The sequence below is a fragment of the Cricetulus griseus genome, chromosome 6 (genome assembly GCF_003668045.3).
Source record: "Cricetulus griseus strain 17A/GY chromosome 6, alternate assembly CriGri-PICRH-1.0, whole genome shotgun sequence".
NCBI classification, from domain to species: Eukaryota; Metazoa; Chordata; class Mammalia; order Rodentia; family Cricetidae; genus Cricetulus; species Cricetulus griseus.
Genome location: NC_048599.1, coordinates 48,799,172 through 48,814,137, shown reverse-complemented (window position 1 = coordinate 48,814,137; position 14,966 = coordinate 48,799,172). Strand labels below are relative to the sequence as shown.

The following is a 14,966-nucleotide window of genomic DNA, read 5'->3' as shown; positions in this document are numbered from 1 at the left end:
GAGGGATTCTTTCTTTTTCAAGACAGAGTTTCTCTATGTAACAGTGCTGGCTGTCCTGGAACTCATTCTGTAGACCAGGCTGGCCTCTGCCTCCTGAGTGCTGGGATTAAAGGCATGTGCCACCACTGCCCAGCCACTGAGGTGTAACAGTAACTCTTTCCACCAGCTGCCTGGGTTCTGCTGCTGAATTAGGGCCACCAAATAGCAGAGTCTTATATTAGTTACAATGCTGCTGGCCAATGACTAGGATTTCTTATTTGCTAGCTCAGTCTTAATTATCAACCGTAACTACTAACACACACACACACACACACACACACACACACATATGGTTTTTCAAGACAGGATTTCTCTCTAATCTATATATTTTTATAAGGACTTATTTTACCGAAGATGCCAGCCTTCCTGGGATCACATGGCGACTGTCTCCTTCCCTACATTTCCCAGAATCCTCCTCCTCTCCTAGTCCTGCCTAACTTGCTTCCCTTTTGGCCAACAGTGCTTTATTTATCAACCAATAAGACAAACATATACACAGAAGGACCTCCCCCTCACTGAGGGATTCTTTTTTTTTTTAAGACTATCTTTTTTAATTTTATTTTTTATTTCATGTGCATTGCTGTTTGTGACTGCAGGTATGGCTGTATGAGAGTGTTGGATCCTCTGGAATTGTAGTTATAGTTATAAACTGTCATGTGGGTGCTGGGGATTGAACCTGGATCTCTGGAAAAGCAGGCATGCTCTTAACTGCTAAGCCATCTCCCTAGTCCACTGAGGGATTCTTATGGACACTCAACTTGCAAGCCCCAGTCTTCTCCTCCATAAAATGGGGACACAGTCTCTTTCATGCAGCTTTATTGGGAGTGGCATGGCATTACAGGAAGCTCCAGATTTCTCTGGAAACTATTTTCATTAATATTGATTGGAATAAGAAATACCTAGTACACTGGTTAAGTGATTTAATACCAGCACTCGGGAGGCAGAGGCATTGGGATTTGTGAGTTTGAGGCCAGTCTGGTCTACAGAGTGAGTTCCTGGACAACCAAAGCTACACAGAGAAACCATGTCTCATAAAGAAAATGGGGGGGGGCGGGCAGGGGAGACAGAGACAGACAGACAGAGAGAGACAGAGACAGAGAGACAGAGAGAGAAAGAAAGAGAGAAGAAATTCCTAGGAGTTTTTGTGTCTTTCTGTAGGTGAGTGGCCCTATTCTATGAGTTTCCATGTAGAAAAGGAAAGAAAGGTGCCATTGAAAAGTGCATTCTCCTTTCTCTGCTTCCTGGTCCATACCTTGAAGGAAGCCACTTCCATCGCTGTGTCTTCTTCCTCGTCTTGATGGACTGTATTCCTCTGAACTGTGAGCCAGAATAATAAATCTTTCCTCCCTTAATTTCCTCTTTGGTCTCAGATATGAAAAAATAGATAATATAGGTCTATGAAGTTACAGTTTTGTTACTCAGAGGAACTTCACAAACTAGCTGCTTGGTCTGCCCAGGTCCTTTCCAGTGTTCCCACCCCAAGCAACTGTCTTCACCATTGCCCCTGTATCCTGGTACTATGGTCCACTGAGGACTGCCCTCTTGCCCTGTTACAATCACCATTCCACAGTGTGGCCCAGAGCAGCCTTCCTTTATCCCTCCCCCTAATTTTCCCCTCAACTCTAGAGCTATGAGCTCTTTGTTTATATCCTTCTTCACTCTTCTACTCCCCACAATCTTTCTCTGCAAACCAGAACCCCCCACTTTCTCATGGAACCAGAACCAGGCCTGGTGTTTTTGTGTGTTCTTAGTCCTTTGGAGTGTGAACATGGAGAAGGGGGCTGGACTCCCCACTCTAGCTTCAACCTTCAGTCTGCTCACTTTGAGGGACAGTTCTTAACATAATTAAGCCTCAGCTCTCTTACAAGGAGCGGCTATATGTAGTAGCCAGCTGCTCCTATCATCACAGTAAGCCCTAAACCTTTACCATGGTCTCTGCTCCTGCCTTATTGTGGGTCCTCAAACACCTGTTTCCTACTGCTCTTAGCTGCCCCACTGGCTTCCTGGGGGCACTCTCACCACCTCAAGGACTTTCATTTGCTCTCCTGTCTGGTATGGAATACTTTTTTGGCGGGGGAGGGGGGTAGACAGTTGAAGCAGGGTTTCTCTGTGTAGCTTTGGAGTCTGTCCTGGAACTAGCTTTGGAGACCAGGCTGGCCTCAAACTCACAGAGACCAGTCTGCCTCTGCCTCCAGAGTGCTGGGATTAAAGGCATGTGCCACCACAGCCTGGTGGAATACTTTCTTAGTAGAGGTACATTTGGCTATTTTTTTTTTTTTTACAGAAATCAAGCTTTTTCCCAATGATCTCAATGTGGGTCCCCCATTTCCCAAACCATTCATCCTAAAATGATTCATTGTCCTCACCCCTACCACCAATTTTCTAATCCTAGGGAGGGTATGAAGAGCCTGGGGCTTTGGTTCCAAACCTTGAAGAATTTGCGCCTTCATTTTCGTCGTCTGTAAAATGGGGCTAATGATAGTAACGACCTCTCTACAATGTCATGGGTTCTTTGCCAATCTTGAAATGTTAGCTGTCAGGCACAATAGTAAATAAGGTTATGTTTGTAATTTAAACAACTTCAAGAGAGCTTTATTAGGTAATATGACCACTGCAAAAGACTCACACCCACAGTCCTCCCAAGAACTTCATGCTCAGTCTCACTAAATTCAGTGATAGTCACTAGAAGAGAGGTTGACTTTTCTCAGACTATGGACCCAAGGGTGGCAGGAGTGGAGCCAGGCTGTGCCACACAGCACTCTTGCCCTCAGAAACTTCTCCTTTAAAACACAAATTTTCATGGCTGTGGGGCTCAGACTTTGTCAGATTTTTTTTTTCTTAGAATGTTTTACATCTTTTTGTTTGTTTGTTTTGAGACAGGGTTTCTGTGTAGCCATGCTGGCTGTCCTGGAACTCACTCTGTAGACCAGGCTGGCCTCGGACTCACAGAGATCCGCCTGCCTCTGCCTCCCGAGTGCTGGGATTAAAGGTGTGCACCACCACTGCCTGGCTGTTTTCAACTTTTAAACTTGATTGTGGTATAATTCACAAATTCCATCACTGTCATTTGGCAGTTCATTTCTACCCTAAAGTCAACTACTGACATTTCTGCTACCAAAAGCTAATGAGTACACTTTGTAGTATTAATAGATTCATACATTATGTAGTATCTGCAACCCTTTTTTTTTTTTTTTTTTTTTTTTGAGACAGGGTTTCTCTGTGTAGCCTATCCTGGCACTCGCTCTGGAGACCAGGCTGGCCTCGAACTCACAGAGATCCGCCTGCCTCTGCCTCCCGAGTGCTGGGATTAAAGGCGTGCGCCACCAACGCCCGGCTCTGCAACCCATTTTTAGAGGTGAAGCTGAAAGGTCAATAAACATAAACCAAACCCATGAAAAGGCACAACTTGAGGTATTCTACCATTTCCTATTAAAACCACCACCACATAGAATAATGGATATATTTTCTTCCCCAAAATATTTTCCCTCACCCACTCTCTAATATAAATTAGGTCATATTTCTTTCCAGAACTGTCTAAGAGTCACCTACCACGTGTTCTTTTGTCCCTGGATTCTTTCACTCAGCATTATTTTGATTCATCCATGCTGTCCAGTCTCAATTCTACTTTTGTTCCCATTGTACGGGGATGATACAATTTGTCTATTTATTTACTTGTGAACACAGGAGTGTCTTGCAGTTTCTGGACTCTCATGGGAAGAGGCACTATGAATAGCATGATACAAAAGTCTATTTGTGAATCTAAGTTTTCATTTATCATGGGCAAATACCTAGACATGGCATTAGCTGCGCCATAGGCAGACATACATTTAACTTTGAAAGAAACTGACTTTTTAAATTTTTATTAGTTACTGTCTGTGTGTTTTGCTTTGTCAAGCTCTGGGCTTGGAAGATAGGAAATCCTCATAAATGCTAGCAAGCCTAACAGGAAGAGAAGGTTACTTTATTAATTTAAGCGAGTCCAAAATAAAGAATAAAATTTGAATTCAGGGTTTATCAGGTACTTCAGCAGCTGCCTTTCAATCCCCTTGTTTTACCCACAATCTCTGTATGATTGTGGGCACCAGGGTGGAGGATAGAGAACAGCTGTTTTTGGAGTTGGTTCTCTTTCTACCTTCTTGTCAGCTCGGGGAATTGAAATCAGGCCACCAGGTTCACTTGGCAAATAGCTATACCACTGAGCCATTACCCAGGCTGTTTTACATTCTGGAGTACGACATCTAAATTTAAAAGGATTTATAAAAGGATATACATATAAAAATGTATACATATAGCCAGGCGTTTGTGGCGCACGCCTTTAATCCCAGCCCTAGGGAGGCAGAGGCAGGCGGATCTCTGTGAGTCCAAGGCCAGCCTGGTCTCCAGAGCGAGTGCCAGGATAGGCTCCAAAGCTACACAGAGAAACCCTGTCTCGAAAAACAAAAAAACAAAAACAAAATGTATACATATGTATATATACTTATGTTCACAGAACATGAAAATATAGCAAAACAATGTAATTCTGACAAAAAGGGTGAGACTTCTCTACTATTGTTACACTTTGTGTGTACACTGACACTTAACATACACAAAAGTTAGAGGTTTTTGGTGCTCATGGTATCTTAAGTGGTCTGTTCCAAAATTCCAGAAATTCTAGTTCATTCTTTTATGGCACATTTAATCTATCTTGTTTGACTACAATGTCTACCATTTATTTTGCAAAACTCTATTCTGTTCTCAGTACTTTAACTCTGTAACCTCTATGAAGACACAAGGTTGATTGTCTCCTCTAGTGGCAAAGAACCACAATTAAGACAGAGAATGCCATGCCCACTGCTCTTTCCCCAGACTTAAAATACCATGTAGCAGAAACTCTAGTTATGTCCTTCAATATCTGGAGATTCGGCTAACAAATATTGGATATCTTCTAGGCACTGGGGTACAAAGCAGGGCACAGAATATTTAAAAGTCCATTCATAAGGGCTGGGGATGTAGCTCAGTTGGTAAAGTGCTTGCCTAGCTCCCACATAGCCCTGGGTTTGATGCCTGTCAATGTCCAAATCGGGTGTGGCGGTGCACGCCTTTAATCCCATTACTCAGGAAATGAAGCCAGGAGGAAAAGTTCAAGATCATTCTTAACTACACAGTCATCCCGTGCTCCCTCCCCCTACAACAGGCGGCCGGGGTGAAAGGGATCCCAAATCCAAGCCCAAAGCAGCTTATATCGGGGCACTCAATTAGCCATCATCTTTCACTTGGTCCTTTGCAACCTGGTCCTTCTGCCACCGGGCATGGCAGAAAAGGATATTGAGGATTAAGCGCGGCTGGGACCACTGGGATCATTAGTGGGCGTGAGGATCAGCATTCCAACCCAGGCCTGAGGCTGTGATCAATCAAACCTAAGCCATTCACCCAATCAGCATAAAGTGCCGGCGTGGAGCTACCATGCAGGTCAGACGCGCAGAGGGGTTTGCCGAGCGCAGACGACTCGCGAGGGCCCTCTGTACAGGTCGCGGGATTTTGGCGCGCTCTTTTTGTTGGCTGGGTGTCCTCGCCGGTGATTGGTTCCGGGCTGTGGCGGCTGCTGGGTCGACCTCGGCAGTGCAGAGGCGGCGCAGCCTTCGGCAGGCCTCCTGGGGGATGGGCCACCAGGAATCTCCACTGACCAGAGCTGCGGCGGGAGGTGCGGCTTACATAAAGAGGTTACGTAAAGTGCTCAGCTGCCGCGAACTCGAGGACAGACACGGGAGTCTGGAAGCCGGGGCCTCCCCCGGGAGCGTTGCTGTCACTACAGGAGCAGCGCCGCGACCGGCCACACGTTCCACCCGGGTCACCGCCTCGCGCTCTACTCGGCTCGGCAGACAAGCCCGGCTCGGAACGGACCATCCTCGGGCGCGGGCTCCAGGGGGGAACCGGTCCGCCCGGAAGTGGAACAACGCCGGCCAGGTAAGAGCGAATGGAGACGGAAGGGCCGGAGACGGAGCGGGAGAGCCAGCACCCCTCAGCTCTCGGGGAGGGCCGTCGGGGTCTCGGTTTGTCCTCGGAAGCCCAACTTGTTGCCAGTGTCCACCCACTGTCCCCAGGGGCTTGGGTCGACCCCCTGGGCTCGGCTGGGTTTAATTCAAAGGACTGTTTACACCGGGAGAACTGCGGGTAGGACGCGGGGAGGGGCTGTTGGGAGAGGGTTGAGCGCCAGGAAAGTTTACGCAGGCCGAACCGTCTCTGGAGACGGTTGTCTTAGATCGTGAAGGCCCCTACTGCTTTTTTTCCCCCTACTGTTGACGGATAAATCAGTGGGGAAAGTGGACGGTTTGTGTCTCGGCTTCCGGTCCTCCCTCTGTACTTCCCGGTGGTTCCGTCTTTCCCGCTTTCCTTTCCCCTCCCCCGTTCAATCCGAGGCGGTGGCTCCTTCTTAAAGGGGCCGCGACCGGCGGCGGAGGTGGGACGCTGGATACTTTGAGCTCCGTGTCTGCCTAGTGGTTTTTAACTGATTGTTTCGCCCTCAGATCACAGTCCAAGGTACCGCTCCTCCACATCTCGGGGCTAGACGGAGGGATGAGGCAGGGGGGGCCCGGGCGGCGCCGTTGCTGCTCCCCCCGCCTCCCGCAGCCATGGAAACGGGGAAGGAAAACGGAGCCCGCAGAGGGACAAAAAGCCCGGAGCGGAAAAGGCGAAGCCCAGTGCAGCGGGCACTCTGCACGAAGCTGAGGCCGGCGGCCCAGGCCATGGATCCCGCTGTGGTCGAGGCCCCGGGCGAGGCCTTCCTGGCCCGGCGGCGGCCGGAGGCGGCGGCGGTGGCGGTGGCGGTGGCGGTGGTCCTGCGCGGCCGCGCTACAGCCTGTTGGCGGAGATCGGGCGCGGCAGCTACGGCGTGGTTTACGAGGCTGTGGCTGGGCGCAGTGGGGCCAGGGTGGCAGTCAAGAAGATCCGCTGCGACGCCCCCGAGAACGTGGAATTGGCACTAGCCGAATTCTGGGCTCTGACCAGCCTGAAGCGCCGTCACCAGAATATTGTGCAGTTTGAGGAGTGCGTCCTGCAGCGCAACGGGTTAGCGCAGCGCATGAGTCACGGCAACAAGAACTCACAGCTGTACCTGCGCCTGGTGGAGACTTCACTCAAAGGTTAGAATTCAGCAGGCAGCCCTGCCCTCTCCTTGGACCCCCTTGTTCTCAGAACCGCTCAGCCTGACTTTGGCACGTTCGGGCCCTTGCCCAGGCTTTGGGACCTTCTCTTCTCTGAATGCTGCAAAAGTCAGTCTGCTCCCTAAAACGTTAGCTAGCATTCTGTAACAAGCTCACTAAGTGCTAACCATGATCTGTTTAAGTATTCACTTAGTAGGTGTGAGCCATAATTACAAGTCTAGCATTTTAAAGATGGATGAAGAGTAGGATTCAAAAGTTATTGGCAGAACTGTAGAGCCCCCACATGCCTCTTTTCAAGACATTGAGGAAAAAAAAAAAAAACATAGTGGACCCACCCATGCCCTCTCCTGATGTCCTCCGTCTTCATTCCCAAACTCTTGCTTCCAAGTGTGGCTTCCTCTGAGAACCCTAGCCTTCACCCTAGAGCAGACAGTCATTCTGTCGGTTCTCTCTTAGTCCCTGAGGCATGCCTAGAGTAATAACCCCCACAGGTGGGCCAAGAGTTTAGGATAACAAAACAGGTTACTTCTTTTCCTGCCCCTTTACAATCTCAGTAGTTTTCCTAACCTCTAGGGATGATTGAGAAGTGATTTTGTAGAAAACAGGGCTCCTTGAGGCCAAAGGGACTTGCATTCCTGGGTGAACTACAAGAGGTAGTTCCTGTGGCTGGAGAGTCCATGGGAAAAATGACCAATTCAAATCCCAACTATAATGTGAGCTCTAAACTATTTCAGTTAATATCTATAAAAGTCAATTCTGTCTCCATTCTATAAATAGAGGAACTAAGGCTTAGAGGGGAATGGATACTTGATTAACCTTAATCAGCTTGAAAGGGGTGGGACTCCTGGCTTCAAATTCTTGTGTCCTTGAAGCAGAAGTGTTTTGAACCCAGACTGGTCTGTACTCAAAGATCTTCCGCAGATGTAATGCTGCTTTCCCTACCTAAGGTTGAACTTAATGAATGTGTAGGACTGGATAGGGTGATTTCCTGAAGTCTTTTTGGAGAATCCCTGAACAATGGATTGGATGGTGTGATCTAATTCTCTAAGGGCCCTTTCCCAAACTGCTTGTCCATTCTGAGAAGGCCATCATTTCCAGGATGGTGGATGCCTTTTCTTTTTTAAGGACTTCTTATTTGCCTGCATCCTCATCACTCACTTTCTTAGTCCATTCATTCATACACCAATTTCTTGATAGTGTAAAAATGAATGAAACGTACTTAATGAATGGTGATATTTTCATATTTCAACACCCTGGCGTTTGGGGCTTACATGCAGTCCTGGCTTGTTCTGAACTGATATATGACATTGGACAAATTGAAAACCCATGAGAGGAGTGACTTAATCCTGAGGTGGGGTATCTGTCATGAGGTTGTTGTGCATGCTGGGGATGTCAGTAATAGTCCCTAAGGAATTCACTCACTGCCATATTAAGTTCAGACTACTTCCTGAATTTCTTCCATATTCATCCTCTTAGAGATTGAAGTTCTTACCGAAGTTTCCCAGACTTTGACTATGGGGTCAAAATAGTAGGATGAAAGCAATACTAGGTTTTTTTGTTTGTTTGTTTGTTTGTTTGTTTTAAAGTCTCCCTTTGTAAGCTAAAACTAGATAATTTATTTCATTTGGGCCATATACTTAATATTATTTGTTTCAATTTGGATTTTTGTTTTGTTTTGTTTTGTTTTGATTTTTTGAGACAGGGTTTCTCTGTGGCTTTGGAAGCTGTCCTGGAACTAGCTCTTGTAGACCAGGCTGGTGGCAAACTCAGAGATCTGCCTGCCTCTGCCTTCCGAGTGCTGGGATTAAAGGCGTGTGCCACCACCGCCCAGCACAAAACATTTTATAGCCTTTATGGGTGTCTGGAAAGTTTGAAGGCATAGTGATCAGGGTTATTCTTCAGTGTGAAGGGTTAACCCATTAACCAGGGCTTTGTAGAGAGAATTAAGAGAAAGAGAAGAATTAGCAGAACAGGTGATCTTGAGAGGCAAGTGCTTCTAGTGAATACACAGAAAGCAGTTTTGTAGTTTACAGAAATAACTTGATGTAAAAGTAAGTATCCACATTAAATAAATTAAAGAAAAAACAATTGGAAAGAAAAACTATGTTCTTGGTGTTATCGGTGTCTCATGTAGCTCAGACTGGCCTCAAATTTACTATGTAGCCAAAGATGACTTTGAACTAATGATTCTCTGCCTGGAGTACTAGGGCTAAAGGTATGTACCATCATACTTGGTTTATGTGCTGCCGAGGAGGAAACCTAGGACTTTTGTGTATGCTGGATAAATACTTCTCAACAGCCTTCTGTCCCCAGCCCCTAGTCTCTTAGTTTCACAAAGAAAATTAGGAGCTCTGAAAGGAGTACAGAATTTGCCTAAAATGAAATAATGACACAACAATAACTAACTCTAAGGCTTAAAAAAAAAAGGTATTACCAACCCTATAAATTTGATGGATTACTAACTGTGTCTTCAACTTTGAAGTCCTTCAAAAGTCCTTCAGTGAAAAGGGAATAAAGGCATCAACAGTTGCTTTTATCACCTCATTTTCCATTCTGAGAAACCTCTGTCCTGAATGTACCTAAAACAAAGCTTACGGTCATTGCTACCTAGAAAATAGCAAACAAGCCTCACTCCTTTTCACACTCAGAAAATTGTTGCCCTAAGTCTAAATCCTTCTGACAAAAAGTGAAGATTGACCCCCCATGTACCCTAAACACAAACATTCTGCACTAATTCCCATAAAACTAGAAATTTAGAAGAGCTGGGAGACCAGCTTAGTTATTTGATAAGCTCTGATGTCTACTCAAAATGCTTTAGGTAGCTCAAGATGGGTTTGACCTAGGCATTTGGGCAGCAGTCTTTGCTGCATACCAATGCTGCTGTAAGCCAGGTTGCTGTATAAGAGGCTTTACAGGCTTTCCTTTATAAGTCCTGTATACCTAACTGATTATGCTGCAAGGTCACAAGTGGTGGCATCCTAATAAACAGGTTCTTGTTGAGAGAGTTTCATCAGTGTTCTAGCAAAGCAGGAGCAAAAGTAGCTGACAAGAGACCTAGTGTAGGGTTCCCAAGTTTGCAAATGAATTAACTGCAAACTTCCTGGCCACTGAGTGCCTAAGGAACCGAACCTAACGGACTCCAAGCAGGGTAGTCATCTTTAGCCCAGACTTCAGCAAAGTAATCTGTGGCTTGGCCTTGGAATTTAGAGACCTTTCAGGTGGACAGAATTAGATGGTCTTTGGCTATTTTGACATAGATAAAAGTGGCGTTGGTGACTTTCAAAATTAATGGGATATAGTAGAACAATGGATTTAGAGTCCAAAGGTTTTATTCCCACTTTTACTAAAATTTACGGCATGAAGCCAGTTGTGGCTCATCTGTAATCCCAGCACTTAGAGGATGAGGTAGGAAGATTATCGCTTTGAGTTCAAGGTCAGTCAGTACTATACAGTGAGTCCTAAATCAGCTTGGGCTAAGAGTGAAACCCTGTCTGAGAAACAAATATAACCTTGACGCTATTTGTCAAGTGCTGTAAAGGCTTCATAACAGCTCATTCTGCCTTCATGACCATCTTTTGAAATGGATACTGTGAGTGTCTTTTGCAGCTGATGTATCAAACTATTGAAGTGGATGAAGTTTTGTATAGTGTAAAATGGCTAAACAAGTAATCCAATCAGCATTCAAGTACAGACCTTCTGAATTGAGTTGTCATTCATCTGCTAAGGGGGTATGCTTGAGAACGTGGCTTCAAGTTCAGAATTGTGTTGTGTTGTTTTGCTTGTAAAATGTGTGTAATTATACTTTACTAATAGGATTTAATATTAATGTGTTAATACTTCCTAATTGCTGCTGTTTGTATTATGTTTTATTGGTGCTTATTGCACTATTTCTGTTGGTGTCTTCTGTGTATCTCAGCAGCCAGATACTGCACCTGCTTTCTGACCTGTTCTTGGATGCCTTGGAGGCAAATTGTACAGACTTTCCTCTCACTACCGAGTGTTTTCCTTCTATGTGTAGGGATTTTAGGAGCCAGCCCCAGGAGATAGAAGTCACCCTGTCTTAATTGAGAACATTGGTTAATTGGGGTTGCATTGAGTAAGGTTTTTTATAGGGTAAACTCTCAGAGAGAGCTTAGCTTCCCTTGTAGAGTATCAGTTCACCTTGAATTTGCCCTTCAGCCCTATCCTTAGGGCTAGGAATCCTCCTGAGTGACTCAAATTCTCCACCCTCATTTAGTTGCATCCTGATGAGCAGCTCTCACAAAGCACATTTAAGTCAATCAAAATCGTGTACCAAAAAAGAAATCTGTAGTTTCTATAGTTGGATAATCCAGCACTAGGGACTTGATGAAACTTAAGTTGCTTGGTGTATGTAAGAGCTTGCATATAAAGAGCTTGTGTAGCAAGGAAAATAGAATATTCAAGTGTGAAATTGCTGCTAGCACCATGAAACAATAGAGCTTTGATTGAGGACTTCTTAATCTTGCCCCCAATTAGCTTCCAGACTACAGACAAATAGTTAATCTTTTGAGCCTCAGTCTTCTCACCTGAAAATAGGGTGTAGTTATCAGGTTTAAGGGTGTAGTTATCAGGATTAAGGGTGTAGTTATCAGGATTACAGTGTGGAGCAGAGACAGTTGGAGAGAATGCTTTGAATTATCACAGGAGATTAGTTACTAAATTCTGATGTAGACCTTAATCTTTTATCCTATCCCTTTCCAGCTTTCTCCCTTGGCTGTACTCACTCAGTTTCAGAGCCTCCTAGTGAATGACTTAGCTGCTCATCTCTTCTCTTCCTCTCAGCCTTCACAAGGAACTTGTTCATCCACTGTCCAAGATATGCCCGTGTACAACTTGACCTCTGTGGTCTAACTAGAATGCAGACTTCGGCTATCATAGCCCAAGGAATGTGATGTTTGTAGGTGGAGCAATCTACCTTTCTTTTTGGTTTTAAATTTCCTATTTTGCATAACCTGTAACATAATCTATGACCTATATAGTACTGGGAAATCAATGATTTCCAAATTGAGTGTGGTGGCACACCTGTAATTCCAGTACTGGGCATAGCCTGGGCTACATATCAAGACTGTCTCAAAAACAAAAACACATCAGGGGCTGGAGAGATGGTGCAGAGGTTAAGAGGATTCCTCCAGAGGCCCTCAGTTTGGTTCCCAGTATCCATGTTCGGTGGCTTACAGCTGCCTGTAACTCTTGTAAGCTCGGGGGATGTGATGCCCTCTCCTGGTTTCTGCAGTTGCATGCTGACCCACCCTCTACCCCCATACCCACTAGTTTTGAGGGACTTGAGTTTGGGTGGTAATGAGGGTGTTGGTGATGGTCAGTACATAATTCTCTAAAAGTATCTTATGATCTGTAAAAGTTGTTCCACACCAGTGTCTTAGTTCACTGGACCTTGTCGGGCAATGTTAAATTCTCAAATTTGATGGGTAAGAATTCTGAAGTTCAGAGTTCAGGGATGTTCCCAAGGTTCTGGTTACCTTCCATTTGTGCAGTCACTCACACACTATTTCCTGGTCTGTGCTTGTCCTGTTTTCTTCATTTTGGCTTGCTTCTCCATGGAAATTCACTCAATACCAGACTCTGTTAGTGCCTTCTCCCTTGGTCTTGGTCATGAGTTAGCAGAGTAGTCTGCTTGAAGGAATGACAGTATCCTAATGTATCTCTTCTGTATTCCGTGTGGGCAGCTGGGACTCTGCATGAAAAGATACTCCGGGAAAGCATGCTTCCCCAGAAGGAAGCCTATGCCTTTGCCTGCTCAGAGAAGTAATCCCGAAGTTTTTCCATTTGTCTTTGTCAGTGTTGTTGCACGGGTTCTGAGAATGCTGCTTCTGCCCAGCATTTCTGTCAAAGGGCTCCTCTAGCATCTTCAGACTATCTGCCCTACCCATAGACTAGCTTAGGGCACTTTTTTACCTAACTTATTTCTTTTCCTGGATTCTTTTTTTCCCCCTCTGAGACAGGGTTTCTCTGTGTGACAGTGCTAGCTGTCCTGGAACTCACTTTGTAGACCAGGTTGGCCTCGAACTGAGATCCACCTGAGATTAAAGGCGTGTGCCACCAACGCCCTAGCCTTTCCCTGGATTCTTACAACCTAGATCTGTGTTGTTCCTTTGGCCAACTTGTTTTCTTTTATTCCCTTTAGTTACCATAGTTACCAGATTTGTGTATAAAATAATAATTTCCCTATCCATGTCTCCTATTAGGAGTTTTGTTGCTCTCTGATGTGGTCTTTGCAGAAGGAATTTGATGACTTTCTTCCCTGGCTGTACTGTCGGGGAACATTTCTTGCTGTCCTTTTTCTGTCTGTTTCTCTTAACATCTAGATGGGTTTGGGTTTCAGATTGTGGCTTCATTTTTCAATTTTTTTTGTAGACTCAGCCTGCTTTTGAGTGACCAAAAGAGGATTATAGAGCAGGGAGTGGGGGCGAGGGAACAGTTCAACACTGATTGTAAAAAGAAGCCATATGCTCTGAACTGGTTCTCTTAGTATTACTTTGATTATGACTAATACAAACAAACAAATTGTATAATTACAAGGGAAGTGAAGTCTGTCAGATTGTGTGGCTAAACTTTTGTCATGTGTCCTATCTCTCTGGTTTTGGTAGACTTTGTACCTTAGTGATTTAAGGGCTATTGGGGAAGCGGAGACTCACTGTAGTGAGATACTAGGAAAAAGAACCTCCTTCCAGAGGCTGCGGAAGTGTTAGCCTTGTCTTTTGGGACATAGTGTACACTGAACCAAGGGACCTGTTTTCTTCACTTATTTAACAAATTACCAGTCAGTCTGTAGTCTGTCTGTCCTACTCCTTTTTCGTTTTGTTTTGAGACAAGGTCTCAACAGCAAGCCCTTGGTTGTTCTGGAACTTGCTGTGTAGACCAGGCTGACTTTCCTAGAAAGCTGCCTGCCTCTGCTTCCCAAGTGCTAGGATTAAAAGCACACAACAGTATCTGTCTTTTCTATTGTCAAAATAAGACATCTGCCTTTTTGGACTTAGCTTATAGGGCATGCATCATCCAATAACTTTCACATAAGGACTCAGAGTTTTCATTAGGTGCCTAATGAAGATTGTTGGGAGTGACGTGCAAGTGCCAGTCACCAGCTTTCCTGGTTTTGAACCCACACAACCCAATACTGCTTCAGATTTCACTGTTCCATCAAGCTAAATTTTCCTACCCATTATCTCCCATTTATTTAGACCTTCCTGGTCCACTTGTCCACGTGTCTATTGTCTTTTTCATCTCTGCCTGGAGTTCTTGCATGTGTGCTGATCTTCCATAGAAGTTGACCTTATTGCCAACTTATGATAATTGCTGTCAGGTACCTGTGCAACTAAGCCTCATAGAGCCAGAGGCATATAGACCTGGCTTGGACTAGGCATATGGTGAACTAGCAGAAGATGTGCATGAATTGGAGTGTACATCTGAAATAAAACCATAATGTCATTGTGTTTGTTGATAATGTTTAAGCGCATCAGGAAAGGAGAGCAAAGAACATGGGCCTGGTGTGGATTAGCAGTTGTAGAAGCTGGGCCAGTAATTAAATGGCAATAGCAGAAACAGCACACACTTTACAAAGCTTTTTTTTTGTATTCTTTTTATTCTTGTCATTCCAGCAGCCCTACAAAGATAGGATAGGATAGACTTGTATGCCAGTTTGAAAAAAAAAATATAAATAAACAAAATGGCCTCAAAGCCAAACTAGATGGCAGCAAACTTAGGTTCTTAAATTCAAACCCTAGGTGCTTGACACCAGGCCCCAATGCCTCT

The 14,966-nt window shown here is 44.9% G+C and overlaps 1 protein-coding gene across 1 annotated transcript in view; it reads left to right on the top strand.

Moving 5' to 3' along the window:
• Positions 1-5,101: 5,101 nt before the first annotated feature.
• Stk35 (serine/threonine kinase 35) overlaps positions 5,102-14,966 on the top strand; it is a 33,440-nt gene continuing 23,575 nt past the window's right edge. The window contains 3 exon segments of the mRNA XM_027421820.2: positions 5,102-5,982; positions 6,543-6,839; positions 6,842-7,157. Coding sequence (XP_027277621.1) covers positions 5,482-5,982; positions 6,543-6,839; positions 6,842-7,157 — 1,114 coding nt within the window. The 5' untranslated portion in view covers positions 5,102-5,481.